Source organism: Muntiacus reevesi, chromosome 1, assembly GCF_963930625.1.
Source record: "Muntiacus reevesi chromosome 1, mMunRee1.1, whole genome shotgun sequence".
Classification (NCBI taxonomy): domain Eukaryota; kingdom Metazoa; phylum Chordata; class Mammalia; order Artiodactyla; family Cervidae; genus Muntiacus; species Muntiacus reevesi.
This window is the reverse complement of record NC_089249.1, coordinates 97600114-97617317: the sequence shown is the minus strand read 5'-3', so window position 1 is coordinate 97617317 and position 17204 is coordinate 97600114. Positions and strand designations below refer to the sequence as shown.

At 35.3% G+C, this 17204-nt stretch overlaps 1 protein-coding gene across 1 annotated transcript in view; it reads right to left on the bottom strand.

The window, feature by feature from the left end:
- VAV3 (vav guanine nucleotide exchange factor 3) overlaps window positions 1-17204 on the bottom strand; it is a 414102-nt gene that overhangs the window by 36381 nt on the left and 360517 nt on the right. Inside the window, exons 21-22 of the mRNA XM_065907662.1 lie at window positions 14495-14560; window positions 5725-5759 (exon numbers count right to left, since the gene is read on the bottom strand). Coding sequence (XP_065763734.1) covers window positions 5725-5759; window positions 14495-14560 — 101 coding nt within the window. The remainder of the gene's footprint in view (window positions 1-5724; window positions 5760-14494; window positions 14561-17204) is intronic.

Here is a 17204-nt window from a genome sequence, read left to right as displayed (position 1 = left end):
GGCCCTCCTTCTCTCTCTTTGCCTTCTGGGTTTTTATCAATTCAGATTTCAGGACAGAAAACCACTGTTTCTCTATTTATGCTCATGCCATCATAGTGCTGCCCCTCACTCTCCTTTCTGTAACTGCTCCAAAGCCTAGCCATCATCTGACCCAGTTTTGTTATGTTGTCACATTCAAAGAAACATCCGACATCAAAAAACAAGTCCTCAAGTTTTTGTTTGTTCAAACTTCTTTCTCTCTACCCCAATTTTTTCCCCAAATTCTCCAAATGAATTATAGGCGCCTCAGTGATACCTGTTGAGCACCATGTACTGTACCTATTAATTCTTTCTATGAGACATCCATTTTTTCCAAACCCTCCACCCTCTTGGTCTAATCACCACTGCTTTCTCTCCAAGCCTGCTGAATTAGTGTAGTCCTGGAATCCCTTCACTCCCATTTCCTAGATTTTGTATCTCCCTCTTTCCTGGTTTACTAGCTAATTCCTCAGATTTCTATAATTGAATATATGTGATGTAATACTTAGAAGGTCTCATATCTATGATACTTGTATTTTACTTAATAATCCTTAATTCACAATTTGGCAGGATAAATAATTCTAGGTGACAAATCACTTGCTTTTCAAATTTTAAGGCACTGTTCTGCTGTTCTAACTTCCAATTCAATGCCCATTCTGATTTCCGAGTCTTTGTAGGTCATCTTTTTTTTCCCCCTCTCTGGAAACTCAAATTCATTGCTCTATATAGCAAAGTTCATAATAATAAGCCTTCCGGTTATATGCTGTACTAAAAAGTTCAGTGTTGTCCTGGGCTCTCAGGACCATCTTTGATGTAGAGTCATATAGCCTTCAGTTCTAAAAAAGTTTTGGTTTTATCTTTTTTTATATATATATATTTGTTGTTAGTTTCTCTTTCTCAAGTTCCTATTAAATGAAGGCCAGACTTCTCAGGTCAGTTGTCTGCTCTATCTTTTCTCTATTATCGCTCTTTGATTTTCTAGAGGATTTATTCAACTTTATTTTCCAATTTCTCTCCTCAACACCTAGAGAGCGCTTTCTCAGTCTCAGTCTCTGTCTCTTTTATGAAACATCCAGCTCACTTATATGGATATATTGTTATCTCTTAATTCTGAGAATATAAATTAAAGGCTTCTCTCTTCTGCCCATGCTAAAGTTTGTAATTCTTCCAAGGTTCTTTTTGACATTTCTTTTTTTTCTCTACTTCAAGGCTTTTCTCAAATGTCTGGTTACTCTTTGTTGTCTGCTCGTATTTTGCTGGATGGCTCAGGAAACTCAGACAGGGGCTCTGTATCAGCCTAGAGGGGTGGGATGGGGAGGGAGGTGGGAGGGAGGTTCAAAAGGGTGGGGATATATGTATACCTATGGCTGATTCATGTTGAGGTTTGACAGAAAACAACAAAATTCTGTAAAGTAGTTTTCCTTCAATAAAAAAAAAGAAAGAAAGGCATCCAAGTACTGACTGGGAGTTCTGTGTGGGGCAGTATGGGAGGCTCACTGGGTTGGAACCTGACCATTTGGGAAGAAGCTGATGATGGGGCTGGATTCTAGGCTTTTTAATTCTGAGTCTATTCCATTTTTTTAGAGAAAAATCTTCCAAATTCCTATCTGGATGCAAGGAGAGAGTAGTCCATGTGTGTGAGACACAGCTGTCGCAGTACTGAAATTGAGCTATACAAAGGAACTGACGATCATCATCAGTCTGTATACTGACTTTCCTTAATTTGACTGATCTGTTTTCAGTACAGCATCTCTGCCAATTTTTTCTGGGCCTCCCCTTTCCAAGTCTAGGCCTCATATGGCTCAATTTTTCCAAGTAATATACCTTCTAATTCACGTCTCTTGCTAAGGGAGGGAAAGGTAAGTTGTCTGACTAGTTGGAGGATGAGGCAGGGACACTGGTATCTGCATCCTTTACTCCATAAGGATTTTCAGACAGTTCCTCAGATTTAAGCCCCGTGTCTCATCCCAGTCTTCATGACACCCAAAAACAGACTGAACTGTTTTATTTCATGGCTTATAGAAGAGACAAAGTTTACCTTATGGAAACAGCTTTAAAATGTGAAAATAATAAGGATATTCAACTCCTTAATGACTTGAGAACGTGAAAGTCGCTCAGTAGTGTCCAACTCTTTGTAACCCCATGGACTGTACACTTCATGGAATTCTCCAGGCCAGAACACTGGAGTGGGCAACCTTTCCCTCCTCCAGGGGATCTTCCCAACCCAGGGACAGAATCCAGGTCTCCCGCACTGCAGGCAGATTCTCTACCTGCTGAGCCATAAAGGAAGACCAAAAATACTAGAGTAGGTAGTCTATCCCTTCTCCAGAAGATCTTCCTGACCCAGGAATCGAACTGGGGTCTCCTGGACTGCAGGCAGATTCTTTACCAGCTGCGACTAAGCTATCAGGGAAGCCCTCTTAATGACGTGAAAACCACAGTGTAATTTTTCTCTAAACAGTTTAGTTTTTCTGAAACTGACGGTTTCATTTTCTGATACAGTTGATCATTTTGTTCCTTAGCAGAAAGCATTTCACATGAAACTGCCTGTTTAGTGTGAAGAAACTGTCGCAAGTTTCTTAAGAAAAGAAAAAGTAATTTTGAAATTCTATTGTCTTTATTTCTTACTGTTTTCAAGGATGTTCCCTCATCTAAACATCTTGACTTTTTTTATCATTAGGAACAATACTATTTGGTCATAATTTCAATAGAATTTTACATATTGGCAAGGGTACATTTTATTTTATTTTATTTTTTCTTTTTTATTTTTCAGTGGGTTTTGTCATACATTGATATGAATCAGCCATAGAGTTACACTTTTTCCCCATTTTAAAACAAAGGATTCAAAAGCTAATCTCCTGTGTTCTGAATGGTTCCCAGGTATCTAATCAGTTTATTTCATAAAATCCATCTTGTGTATGGCATTCATATTTCTCTAAAATCATTAGTTTTGTAACTATTATGCCTTCTTATACAGAAATAGTAAAAGAAAAGAGAAGGAAACTGTCATCACACTTTCATGATTTCACCAGTTCTTGATGTTTTACAGTTTGATTATCCATGCTATCAGTTCTGTTCTCCAAAATTAATTTGTTGGGGTTACAGTCTTTAATTCCATGAAAACTAAGACCTCAAATTTGTCTTAAAACAGGTAAACATATAGCAAAGATTTCCAGTTCTATCACAGACCTGCTATAATTTCTCAGTAGGCTCAGTGTTGAAGCCAGGGAAGGATGTCAGAGAAAACAGACAGTGATTACACAAAGCAGATGTGGCTGAGGAGGGAGAGTAAGACTGCCGAGGACGGTCAATGTATTCCTACAGTAACCTGACATTTTTCATGCTTTGGTTATATAACAGAAAATGATCAGTTTAAAATATAAAAAAACTCAGGTGTTATCTATACTTGTAAACTGAACTAGTACTTACTATATACTCTCAGAATACCTCATTTATATTCATACCCTGATTTCTAATTTGTATGCACATATTTCAATATCAAAATAAAAATAGATGCAGTTATTTTAAGAGGAGGTTAGCCATATCACTAACAGAAACAAGGAAACAATAGATAATAATTATTACTTTTTAGACATTATGAATTTAAGAGAAAATGACATCTTCAACCAGAAAAACTATTTAGAATAGTTATTATCAACATATGATGATAATTAACATATTTTGGGTACTTACTATGTACTTAGTATTATACACATTTTATTTCATCTTTTCAACATCCGTATAAGGAACAATGCAAAGAAATAGAGGAAAACTATAGAAGGAGAAAGAATAGAGATCTCTTTAAGAAAATTGGAGATATCAAGGGACTATTTCATGTAGGGATGGGCATGATAAAGGACAGAAATGATAAGGACCTAACAGAAGCATAAGAGATTAAGAAAAGGTGGCAAGAACACATAGAAGAATTATACAAAAAAGGTCTTAATGACCCAGATAACCACAATGATGTGGTCACTCACCTATAGCCAAACATCCTAGAGTGTGAAGTCAAGTGGACCTAGGAAGCATTTCTACAAACAAAGCTAGTGGAGGTGATGGAATTCCAGCTGAGCTACCTCAAATCCTAAAACATGATGCTGTGAAAGTGCTGCACTCAATATGTCAGCAAATTTGGAAAATTCAGCAGTGGCCACAGGACTGAAAAAGGTCAGTTTTCATTCCAATCTCAAAGAAGGGCACTGCCAAAGGGTATTCAAACTACCTTAAAAATTACACTCATTTCACAAGCTAACAAGGTTATACTCTTATGCTCAAAATCCTTTAAGCTAGGCTTCAACAGTATATGAACCAAGAACTTCCAGATGTTCAAGCTGGATTTAGAAAAGGCAGAGGAACCATCGAATGCCAACATTCAATGATCATAGAGAAAGCAAGGGAATTCCAGAAAAACATCTACTTCTGCTTCATGGACTACACTAAAGCCTTTGATTGTGTAGATCACTACAAACTGTGAAAAGTTCTTAGAGATGGGAATACCAGACCACCTTATCCATCTCCTGAGAAACCTGTATGCAAGTCAAGAAGCAACACTTAGAACTGGACATGTAACAATGTACTGGTTCAAAGTTCAGAAAGGAGTACGTCAAAGCTGTATATTGTCACCCTGCTTATTTAACTTATATGTAGAGTACATCACACGAAATCTTGGGCTGCATGAATCACAAGCCAGAATCAAGATTGCTGGGAGAAAGATCAATAACTTCAGATATACAGATGCTACCACTCTAATGGCAGAAAGTGAAGAGGAGCTGAAGAGCTTCCGGATGAGAGTGAGAGAAGAGAGTGAAAAAACTGGCTTAATACTCAACATTCAAAAAACAAAGATCATGGCATCCAGTCCCATCATAGCAAATAGATGGAGAAAAAGTATAGTTAAAGCTATGGTCTTTCCAGTAGTCAGGTATGGATGTGAGAGTTGGACTATAAAGAAGACTGAAAATTGAAGAATTGATGCTTTTGCATCGTGGTGCTGGAGAAGACTTTTGAGAGTCCCTTGGACTGCAATCAGATCAAAACAGTCCATCCTAAAGGAAATTAACCCTAAATGTTCATTAGAAGGACTGATGATGGAGCTGAAGCTCCAATATTCTGGCCACCTGATACAAAGAGCCAACTCATTGGAAAAGACCCTGATGCTAGGAAAGATTGAGGGCAGGAGGAGAAGGTGGCTACAGAGAATGAGGTGGTTGGATAGCATCACTGATTCAATAGACATGTATTTTAGCAAACTCTGGGAGATAGTGAAGGACAGGGAAGCCTGGTGTGCTGTAGTCCATGGGGTTGCAAAAGTCAGACATGACTTAGCAACTACACAACAACAATCCTTTCTAGGCTAAGTTTTTGTTTCAGACAATGGAATTATACTTTTTCCCCCCTCAACTTCATGAAACCTATTCTTCTAAAATACAATATACATATTTGCCCATGTCCCATTCCACTTTTGGCTATTATAAACTGGACTTACAGCCAAGTACTTGCGCTTGTACTCATATGCACCACTCTCTGATAAAGATATGGAAAAGGTCAGCAATATATAAATTCATTATGGTGTTCTGTTACATGTGAAAACACCTTTAGCCAGGACAAATGGAAATGGAATGTAGTTTACTACTCCCACGTTTAAGGCGTCCTTGAGCTAAAGGTATGGTATTTCAACTCAGCGACATAAACATTTTTAATACTTACCAGGGTTGGCAAGAATAATCTACTGGTTTGGGCACCTAGGATATGAAAAGGCAAAAAATAGATTAATATTACTTAAGGGAAGCTTTTAGAAATCAATCATTAATTCAGTTCAGCTAACTCAGCTCTATAAAAGCCTAAATACTATGGTCCTAGAACTATCATTGGCAATATTATACAGTGCAAATCATAGTGTATTTCAGGTAAGTAGAAAATAATTCATTTCACTTTAATTCTTTCATTCATTTTATTGCCACTTTACCTCTCAAGAAAGAAATAACAAGAAAAAATGAATTGGAATCTTTTGGTATTAATTTTCAAGGCAGTTCAATCTTTTCATAGAAAATTAAAATGAAAATGTTAGGAAAACCTAATAGCACTCTGCTTTCCCAAGACATTGGAAAAACAGGCAAAATAAACAATATACACTAGATATAGACTGTTATTTTGTAACATAAATTTTAAACTCTGGTTTAGAAGTCTACCAACTGGAAGACCTTTTTTTTTATGAAATGTCATGGGAAATATTCATTTTTACCTTTTTTCCTATGGAGCTTTGCAAAAGAGAAAAACTACATTTTCTAAGCAAATAAAAAGAAAACTTCCAGTTGCCAACCACAAGTAGAAAATGAGCAAAGTCAAAGAAGGCACACTAATATTCATAAAATAACAAATATATGCATACTACTTAATCTTTATGAATCACCTGACTCTTTGATGTATGTATTCTATAATATTTACACTGAACCTATTTACATTAGGTGATTAAAAATACTATTACTCTCATTTGTAACTGAAGTATGGTCAATATGAATATATCTATAGCTATGTCCATTTTCATAATGGGCTATTACTATTTTGATCTTCCAGGTTAAGAGTTATAATTTAAAAACTATCCTTCTGGTCAAAACATCACTAAGGTTATCAATATTTAAATATGTTATCCTATGGATTACATTTTAAGCTTCATCACCACAAAAGATCCTGATATACAGCAAACAATATTGAAAGTAAACAACACCATTCAAATTCTGTAAATATTTTCTTACACGATTTTATTTTCACAAATAGAAATCAATCTTACTTTCTGTTTTGATAAGATATAGATGGCCTCTAAAATCTGATGGGGAAAAAAATTTTTTCCCCTCCTTCCCTCTACCTCTTTGTATTCTTTAAATGTTTGTTTCTTCCTAAAGCAATCTCTCTCTCTGGGAACAACAACAAAAAGAGAGAAAGAGGAGGAAGGAGGTAAATAGCTTCAACATATTTTGGTTGTGGATTTTCTTGGCTGGGAAAGATCCATAAAAGTTAAGGGTAACATAAAATTCTAAAGCAGAATGGGTATCTGATGCTCTTCAATACTGATGTGTCCTTCTGGATCTTATTCTTTCTACAGTGAGTACATTCTGATGTCTGATGAGCCAGCTATGTGTTTCTCAGCTATGATCCCCGTCATCAGAGTAGGATCCTGTCCTTTTTCATCTCACATGAGCCCTCCCCCTTTCTTTCATGTGTACTTTAGGCCTTTGTGTGAATATCTCACATATAAAGCTATAAATAATTTTCTTGAATAGTTTTTCCCCAGTGCCTTTTTCTGCCTTCATCATAGGCTGTTTCCATTGTTAAACTTCTGCTACAGATATAGAATTTTTTTAAAGTTTTGTTAGGAATACTGCATGCATGTGAAATTGTATATAAGCTACACAATTCTTCCTAAGTACATCTTATAAAAGCTAGATGAGACAGAAGTGAACCTAATGTGTTTGTTAGGCTAGAGATGTCATTATTGCATCCTTATTGAAGAAAAACAGCTTTCTAGATAGATTAGATTTCTAATTTTCTTCAAAACTTTGAACATATTATTCTTACTGTTTCAAATATCAAAATCTCACTGTGTAAAATTTCCATTTGTTCCTTTTTTATAGTTCCTGTTTGCTGAGGTTTCCTGTCCATTCATTATAACCATATAGTTAACCCTTGGACAGAATGAGTTTAAACTGCAGGGCTCCACTTATTTGTGCATTTTTTCCAATAGTAAATACTACCGTACTACACAATTTGTGTTTGGTTGAATCTGTGAAGGCAGAATCACAGATATGGAGGAATTGTAGATACAGAGGGCTGACTATATGTTACAGATGGATTTTCCACTGCTTGGAGGGTCAGGGCCCTAACCTCTGCATGTTTCTAGAGTCAACTCTATTTCCCTTTTTGTCTTTGAGTACAATTATAATAGTTATTTAAAAAATCCTTTCCTGTAGGTTCCATCATTTGGGACATCTGAGGGTTGTTATCCTTTAATTGCCTTTTCTGCTGAGTGTGGTTCATATTTTCCTGTTTGTTTGTGTACTCATTATTTAGTATCTTGGACAATTTGAATGATAATGTTGTAGAGGCTCTGAATTCAGTTATGCTCTTACAAGGAGTATGATTTTTCTTAAAGTAGGCAGTTAATTTGTTTGAACCCCAGCTGCAACCTCTGTCTTTCCTATCCTAAGATTGCCTATCTCCCTTTCCAGCTTGTGTTTACTTCAGACTCTACATTCTGCCACTTTAAACTAGTAATACTGTGAGGTTTCTATTATATCTGAATTTTAACCACACTGCATGGTGCATATATACGGGGACACACACACACACATATACATGTATGAGACTACAGAGTTTGCAGTTATTTTCTGTGGGAGGACTGATCCAATAGGAGCTACCTGACAGTAGCTGGAACTGGAAGCTCTTACTGTTACTTGTTCTGTCTAATCATCAACCCTTTATAGTTTTATCTCAGGTTGGTTTTAATATTTTCACTTTGTCTTTGATGTTCTGAAGTTTCACTAAAATGTATCTAGGTATTCATTAACTTTAATATACACTTCTTGACTATTAAGATTAGTTTTATCATAAACTCTGGAAAATTCTCAGCCATCAGTTGAACATTGCTTTCCCACAATTATCTATATTCTTTCTATGTTTTCCACTAAGAGTTTTATTCAGTCTTACATTTGAGTGTTAACCCATTTTAATTTATTTTTATGTATAGTTTAGAGAATATCCTAATTTCATTCTTTTACATGTAGCTTTCCAGTTTTCCCAGCACCACTTATTGAAGAGACTTTCTCCTCACCACTGAATATTCTGGTCTCCTTTGTCATAGAATAGGTGACCAGAGCTGAGTAGGATTATCTCTGGACTTTATGTCCTGTTACAGTAATCTATAATTTTGTTTTTGTGCTTGTACCAATCTGTTCTGATTTCTGTAGCTTTATAGTAAATAGTCTGAAGTCAGGGATCCTGATTCCTCTGACTTTTTCCCTATCAAGATTGCTTTAGCTATTCAGGGTTTTTTGTGTTTTCACACAAATTATTTTTTGTCCTACTTATATGAAAAATGCCATTGGTAATTTGATAGGGATTGCACTGAATCTGTAGATTGCCTTGAGTAGTATAGTCATTTTGACAATATTGATTATTTCAGTCTAAGAACATGGTATATCCTTCCATCTGTGTCATCTTTGATTTCTTTCATCAGGTCTTATAGTTTTTGGAGTATAGGTTTTTGCCTCCTTAGATATGTTTTTTCCAAAGTATTTTATTCTTTTTGATGCAATGGTAAATGGAACTATTTCTTTAATTTCTCTTTCTATTCTTTTGTTATTAGTGTATAGAAATGCAATAGATTTCTGTGTATTAATTTTGTATCCTGCAACTGTACCAAATTCACTGATGAACTCTAGAAGTCTTCTTGTAGCATCATTAGCATTTTCTACATACAATATCATGTCATCTGCAAATAGTGACAATTTTAATTCTTCTTTTCCAATTTGGACTCCTTTTATTTCTTTTTCTTTTCTGACTGCTGTGGCTAGGACTTCCAAAACTGTGTTGAATAAAAGTGGCAAAAATGGATATCCTTGCCTTATTCCTGATCTTAGAGGAAAGGCTTTCAGTTTTTCCCCACTGAGTATGATGCTAGCTGCAGGTTTCTCATATATGGCCTTTATTATGTTGAGATATGTTCCATCAATGACCACTTTCTGGAAAATTTTTATCATAAATGGGTGTTGACTTTTTCAAACACTTTTTCTGCCTCTATTGAGATGATCATATGGTTTTTATTCAGTTTGTTGATGTCATACATCACACTGATTTGTGCATATTGAAAAATCCTTGCATTCCTTGGATTAATCCCACTTGATCATGCTATATGATCCTTCTAATGTATTATTGGAGTCAGTTTGCTAGTATTTTGTTGAGGAATTTTATGTCTGTGTTCATCAGTGGCATTGCCTCTTTTTGCAGCATTTTTGTCTAACTTTATCAGGGTGATGGTGGCTTCACAGAATGAACTTGGGAGTATTCCTCCCTCTGCAATTTTTGGAAGGGTTTCAGAAGGATAGGTGTTAACTCTTCTCTAAATGTTTGATAGGATTTGCCTGTGAAGCCATCTGTTCCTGGCCTTTTGTTTACTGGGAGTTTTGTTTTTATTTTTTAAATCACAGTTTCAATTTCAGTACTTGTGATTTGTCTGTTCATATTTTTTCTTTCTTCCTGGTTCATTCTGAGGAGATTGTACCTTCCTAAGGATTTGTCCATTTCTTCTTGGTTGTCCATTTTGTTGGCATATCGCTGCTGGTCTTTTTGCTGTCTTTTACGATCCTTTGTATTTCTGTGCTGTCTGTTGTAACTTCTTTTACATTTTTTTACATTTTTAATTTTATTGATTTGAGCCCTTCCCCATTTTTCTTGCTGAGTCTGACTAGAGGTTTATTAATTTTGTTTATCTTTCTAAAGAGCAAGGTTTTAGTTTCATTGATCCTTTCTATTGTTTCTTCATCTCTCTCTCTTTCTTTCTACTCTGATATTTATGATTTTTTTCCTTCTAAAAGGAAACTTAGAGCTTTGTTTTTTCTTCTTTTCCTAGATGCTCTAGGTGTAAGATTAGGTTGTTTGAGAATTTTCTTGTTTCCTGAAGTAAGATTGTATTGCTGTAAACTTTTGTATTAGGACTACTTTTGCTTTATTTATCCCATGTATTCTGAACATCATGCTTTCATTTTTGTCACTGGATATTTTTATTTCCTCTTTAGTTTCTTCGGAGATCCAATGGTTGTTTACCAGCATATTGTTTAGTTTCCAAGTGGTGTGTTTTTTACAGTTTTTTTCACCTGGTAATTTATTCCTTATCTCATAGTGCTGGGATCAGGAAAGATGCTTGATATGATTTCAATTTTCTTAAACTTACCTAGGCTCTCCTTGTGGCCCAGCATGTTATCAATATGGAAAATGTTCCGTGTGAACTTGAGAAGAATGTATATCCTAATGCTTTTAGATGGAATGCTCTATAAATGTCAATTAAGTCCCTTGGTTGAATGTGTCATTTAAGGCTTTTGCTTCCTTATTGATTTTCTGTCTGGATGATCTGTCCATTAATGCAGGTGGGGTGTGAAGTCCCCCACTATTAATCTGTTACTGTTGGTGTCTCCTTTTATGACTGTTAGTATTTGCCTCATATAATGACATCCTCCTATCCTGGGTGCATGTGTATTTACAAGTGTTATATCTTCTTGGATTGATCCTTGATCATTGTGTCCTCCTTTGTTATTGTAATAATCTTTATTTTAAAGCCTTATTTTGTTTGATATGAGTATAGCTACTCCAGTTTTCTTTTGATTCCCATTTGTATGGAATAAATATTTCCCATCACCTTAATTTCAGTCTGTATGTGTCCCTAGATCTGTGAGTCTTTTAAGTGAGTCTTAAGACAGCATGTATATGGGTTTTGTTTTTGTATCCATTCAGCCAGTCTACATCTTTTGGTTGGAATATTTAATCCATTTATGTTTAAATGTAATTATCAATAAATATGTATGTTCTACTAGCTTAGAATTATTTAGGTCACAAAGGTAGTATGACTTCCAATCCCATACATGTGTGTCTTTGGATCTAAAGTTAAGAATTCTTAGAGGACAGTATGGTACTGGCACAAAAATAGAAATACAGACCAATAAAAAAAGAGAGAAAGTCCAGAGATAAATTCATGCACCTATGGGCACCTTGTCTTTGGCAAAGGAGGCAAGAATATATAATGGAGAAAAGATAGCCTCTTCAATAAATGGTGATGGGAAAACTGCACAGCTACATGTAAAAGAATGAAATTAGAACATTTCCTAACATGATACACAAAGATAAACTCAAAATCGATTAAAGACTTAAATATAAAAATTCTTAGGGGAGAGAAAACAATTTTTTTCCTTTCCAACCAAATGCTTGCTTTTTCTTTCTAATCAAGGCCCAAGCAAAGATAGGCATATCATCTTCTGTAAGATAGTTTTCTTCTCATTCACCCACTGAAGGTTCTGGAATTCATAGAGATACCCAAGTCTACATTGTGCTATAGCTCCAGGCTTTGTCTCCAAGTATCATACTGGCAGAAATAATAAAACTGTCTCTTTTATGTTCTTCCTGTATTTTCCCTCCTTCTAAATATTTACCTTAATTTAACCTACAACCAACAAATGAATCTATAATTTCATTAAGTAAAGCAGTAAAATTTTAATAGCTATTAATTTTAGGCTATAAAAACAATTATATTTAGTTGGTAACCTGACTCATAATTATGTGTTCCTACAACTCTTTATCAGCTTAAAATCCTAAGCATATTTCTTTTTCCAGTAACCAGTTCACCAAATACCATTCACTATGATCCTACAAGCTGATTCAATTAGTATCTACCATTGATAACTGCCTACATTTAGTTAGGGCCTTTTGTTTGTTTTTTCACTCCTTTGCTCATTCATACAACAAAAAATATGTTAAATACCTACTCTGTGCTAGACTATTTCTAAAATAAAACTTCAAATGCTCATTCTATGCTATATTCAAGGAGTTCTGAAAAGAAAACAGTATGTGGGACATGAAATGCTCAATAGTTTTGATTTGATGTCTTTGCTGTGCTTAGCTGCTCAGTTGTAGTTGTGTCCGACTCTTTGCAACCCCACGGACTGTAGCTCATCAGGGCTCTGTCCATGGGGATTCTCCTGGCAAGAATAATGGAGTGGGTTGCCCTGCCCTCTTCCAGGGGATCGTCCCAACCCAGGGATCGAACTGAGGTCTCCCACATTGCGGATGTTATTCTTTACTATCTGAGCCACCAGGGAAGCCCAAGAATACTGGAGTAGGTGGCCTATCCCTTCTCCAGGGGAACTTCCTGACCCAGGAATCAAACCAGGGTCTCCTGCATTGGAGGCGAATTCTTTACCAGCTGAGCTACCAGGGAAACCCAGTTGATATTTTTAGGTTTTCAAATCTTAATTTTCAGCCACATGCCTACATATAAATATCACTTCTTTAAGCATAGGAAGCCTTAATGATGTTCATATAAATGACAGGAAACTGGCTAAACGATCATTTTTGCTTATCTAATTAAATGAATGGTATCAAGCTTCAACAATTTTTTCAAGATATAACAGGCTAAATAATATATGAAATTGGATCATAGAACCAACAGAAATAGCAAGAGCTTTTTTTATATTCATTTTGCTTTTGAAATTTAATTAATCTTGAATGAGTGGAGTAAATTATTCTTCAGATTACATCTGAGGTCAAGGATGGCAGACATTCCCATTATTAATTAATATTAAAAAGAATGTTCAGTTTAGAAATCTCAGAAGGACCAAAATTTGGCAAGCAAGATAGTTCAAGATTTTTATTCCCTCCAAACCATTAACTACATTATATTAGTATGAGGGAAAAAATTTCATTTACTTAAGAGTTAAGAACTTAAAAGTTTCATATAAAAATCTACTCTAAACATCAGATTAAATTATGATAATTAAATATTATGCTAAACAGAAATTTATAAGTTTCATGAAGCATTAGGGAGTACATTTTATGTGATATTCATCCATAGTAATATTTGAGTAAATATTCACTCTTCTTGTATTTGCCCAATGTGTTTGATGTTTTCAGAAAATATCATTATGACACTAAATAAACAGTTATGACAAATTAAAGCACAGAAAAATGTATAATAGTAAGATATTTGACTGGAGAATCTGTGGACTTTCATGCTTTCTAGCATGCTTTCAAATACACTAGTTGAAGTGCAATATCTCTATAACTCAAAGTGACTGGAAATAGATCAGATCCTCACCTTGGCTTCCCTGATAGCTCAGTTGCTAAAGAGTCTACCTGCAATGCAGGAGACCCTGGTTCAATTCCTGGGTTGGGAAGATCCCTTGGAGAAGGGATAGGCTACCCACTCCAGTATTCTTGGGCTTCCCTTGTGGCTCAGCTGGTAAAAATATGGGAGACCTGGATTTGACCCATGGGTTGGGAAGATCCTCTAGAGAAGGGAAAGGCTACTCACTCCAGTATTCTGGCCTGAAGAATTCTATGGGCTGTGTAGTCCATGGGAGTCGCAAAGAGTTGGACACAATTGAGCAACTTTCAGTTTTAATCCTTACCTCAGAGGGAAAAGGGAAATTAGTAAAATATATCTGATAGGTAGCTTTAGTTTATTCTTTCTAAAACCTGGTAAAATTTTTAATTTTGTAAAAAAAAAAAAAAAAGAAAAAAAGTAAAAATTTCCTCTTGCATACATTCCCTTAACATTTAAAATGTTTTCTGATAATGGAGTCATGATTTTGGTATGTAATATTATTAATAAGAAAATATAAGTTAATGAGGGACCAGACCAAACTCCTTTGTACATTCTTACATAATTAGCTACAGCATAAAAAAATAAAGTAGAAAGAAATAAAATATTCATACTTACACATGGGCAAGGCTTGACAGCATCACTCGGAAAAAATCCAACCTCTCCAGATGTTAAATTTCTACCCTAAATTAGAAAAAAAATGCCAATGTTGAGAACAAATTTACCATAATGATAATCCCGAAATGGTAGATACATGATGCTGTCGGTCAGAATCCTCAGAATTACTTTCACATTGTACCCAATCCTAGCATTAACTTACTATAGCTCAGAAAGGGAAACATAAGCAGAAAGGTTTTAAAATTGTTAAACCTAATAACCTAACTCTACACCTAAAGCAACTTGAAAAGAAGAAAGGAAGCACCCCAGGAAAGAAATCATAAAAATAAGGGCAGAAATAAATGCAAAAGAAACAAAGGAGACCATAGCCAAAATCAACAAAGCTAAAAGGTGGTTCTTTGAGAAGATAAATAAAACAAACCATTAGCCAGACTCATCAAGAAACAAAGGGAGAAGAATCAAATCAACAAAATTAGAAATGAAACTGGAGAAATCACAACAGACAATACAGAAATACAAAGGATCATAAGAGACTACTATCAACAACTATAAGCCAATAAAATGGACAACTTGGAAGAAATGGACAAATTCTTAGAAAAGTATAACTTTACAAAACTGAACCAGGAAGAAACAGAAAATCTTAACAGACCCATCACAACCACAGAAATCAAAACTGTAATCAGAAATCTTCCAGCAAACAAAAGCCCAGGACCAGATGGCTTCACAGCTGAACTCTACCAAAAACTAACAGAGCTAACACCTATCCTACTTAAAGTCTTCCAGAAAATTGCAGAGGAGGGTAAACTTCCAACCTCATTCTATGAGGTCACCATCACCCTAATACCAAAACCAGACAAAGATGCCACACACAAAAAAAGAAAAACTACAGGCCAATGTCACTGATGAACATAGATGCAAAAATTCTTAACAAAATTCTAGCAAACAGAATCCAACAACATATTAAAAAGATCATACACCATGACCAAGTGGGCTTTATCCCAGGGATGCAAGGATTCTTCAATATTTGCAAATCAATCAATGTGATACACCACATTAACAAACTGAAAGATAAAAACCATATGATTATCTCAATACATGCAGAGAAAGTCTTTGACAAAATTCAACATCCATTTATGATAAAAACCCTCCAAAAAGCAGACATAGAAGGAACATACCTCAACATAATAAAAGCCATATATGATAAACCCACAGGAAGCATTATCCTCAATGGTGAAAAACAAAGCATTTTCCCTAAAGTCAGGAGCAAGACAAGGATACCCACTCTCACCACTACTATTCAACATAGCTTTGGAAGTTTTAGCCACAGCAGTCAGGGAAGAAAAAGAATAAAAGGAGTCCAGATTGGAAAAGAAGTAAAACTCTCACTGTTTGCAGATGACATGATCCTCTACATAGAAAACCCTAAAGATTCCACCAGAAAATTACTAGAGCTAATCAATCAGTATAGTAAAGTTGCAGGATATAAAATTAACACACAGAAATCCCTTGCATTCCTATACACTAACAATGAGAGAACAGAAAAAGAAATTAAGGAAACAATTCTATTCACCATTGCAATGAAAAGAATAAAATACTTAGGAATAAATCTACCCAAAGAAACAAAAGACCTATATATAGAAAACTATAAAACACTGATAGAAATCAAAGAGGACACAAATAGATGGAGAAATATACCATGTTCATGGATTGGAAGAATCAATATAGTGAAACTGAGTATACTACCCTAAGCAATCTATAGATTCAGTGCAATCCCTATCAAGCTACCAATGGTATTTTTCAGAGAACTAGAACAAATAATTTCACAATTTGTATGGAAGTACAAAAAACCTCGAATAGCCAAAGCAATCTTGAGAAGGAAGAATGGAACTGGAGGACTCAACCTACCTGACTTCAAGGCTATACTACAAAGCAACAGTCATCAAGACAGTACGGTACTGACACAAAGACAGAAACATAGATCAATGGAACAAAATGGAAAGCCCAGAGATAAATCCACGCACCTATGAGCACCTTATCTTTGACAAAGGAGGCAAGAATATACAATGGAGAAAAGACAATCTCTTTAACACATGGTGCTGGGAAAACTGGTCAACCACGTGTAAAAGAATGAAACTAGAACACTTTCTAACACCATACACAAAAATAAACTCAAAATGGATTAAAGATGTAAATGTAAAACCAGAAACTATAAAACTACTAGAGGAAAACATAGGCAAAACACTCTCTGACATAAATCATAGCAGGATCCTCTATGACCCACCTCCCAGAGTAATGGAAATAAAAGCAAAAATAAACAAATGGGACCTAATTAAACTTAAAAGCTTTTGCACAACGAAGGAAACTATAAGCCAGGTGAAAAGACAGCCTTCAGAATGGGAGAAAATAATAGAAAATGAAGCAACTGACAAAGAATTAATCTCAAAAATATACAAGCAACTCCTCCAGCTCAATTCCAGAAAAGTAAGTGACCCAATCAAAAATGGTCCAAAGAACTAAACAGACATTTCTCCAAAGAAGACATATAGATGGCTAACAAACACATGAAAAGATGCTCAGTATCACTCATTATCAGAGAAATGCAAATCAAAACCACAATGAGGTACCATCTCACGCCGATCAGAATGGCTGCTATCCAAAAGTCTATAAGCAATAAATGCTGGACAGGGTGCAGAGAAAAGGCAACCCTCTT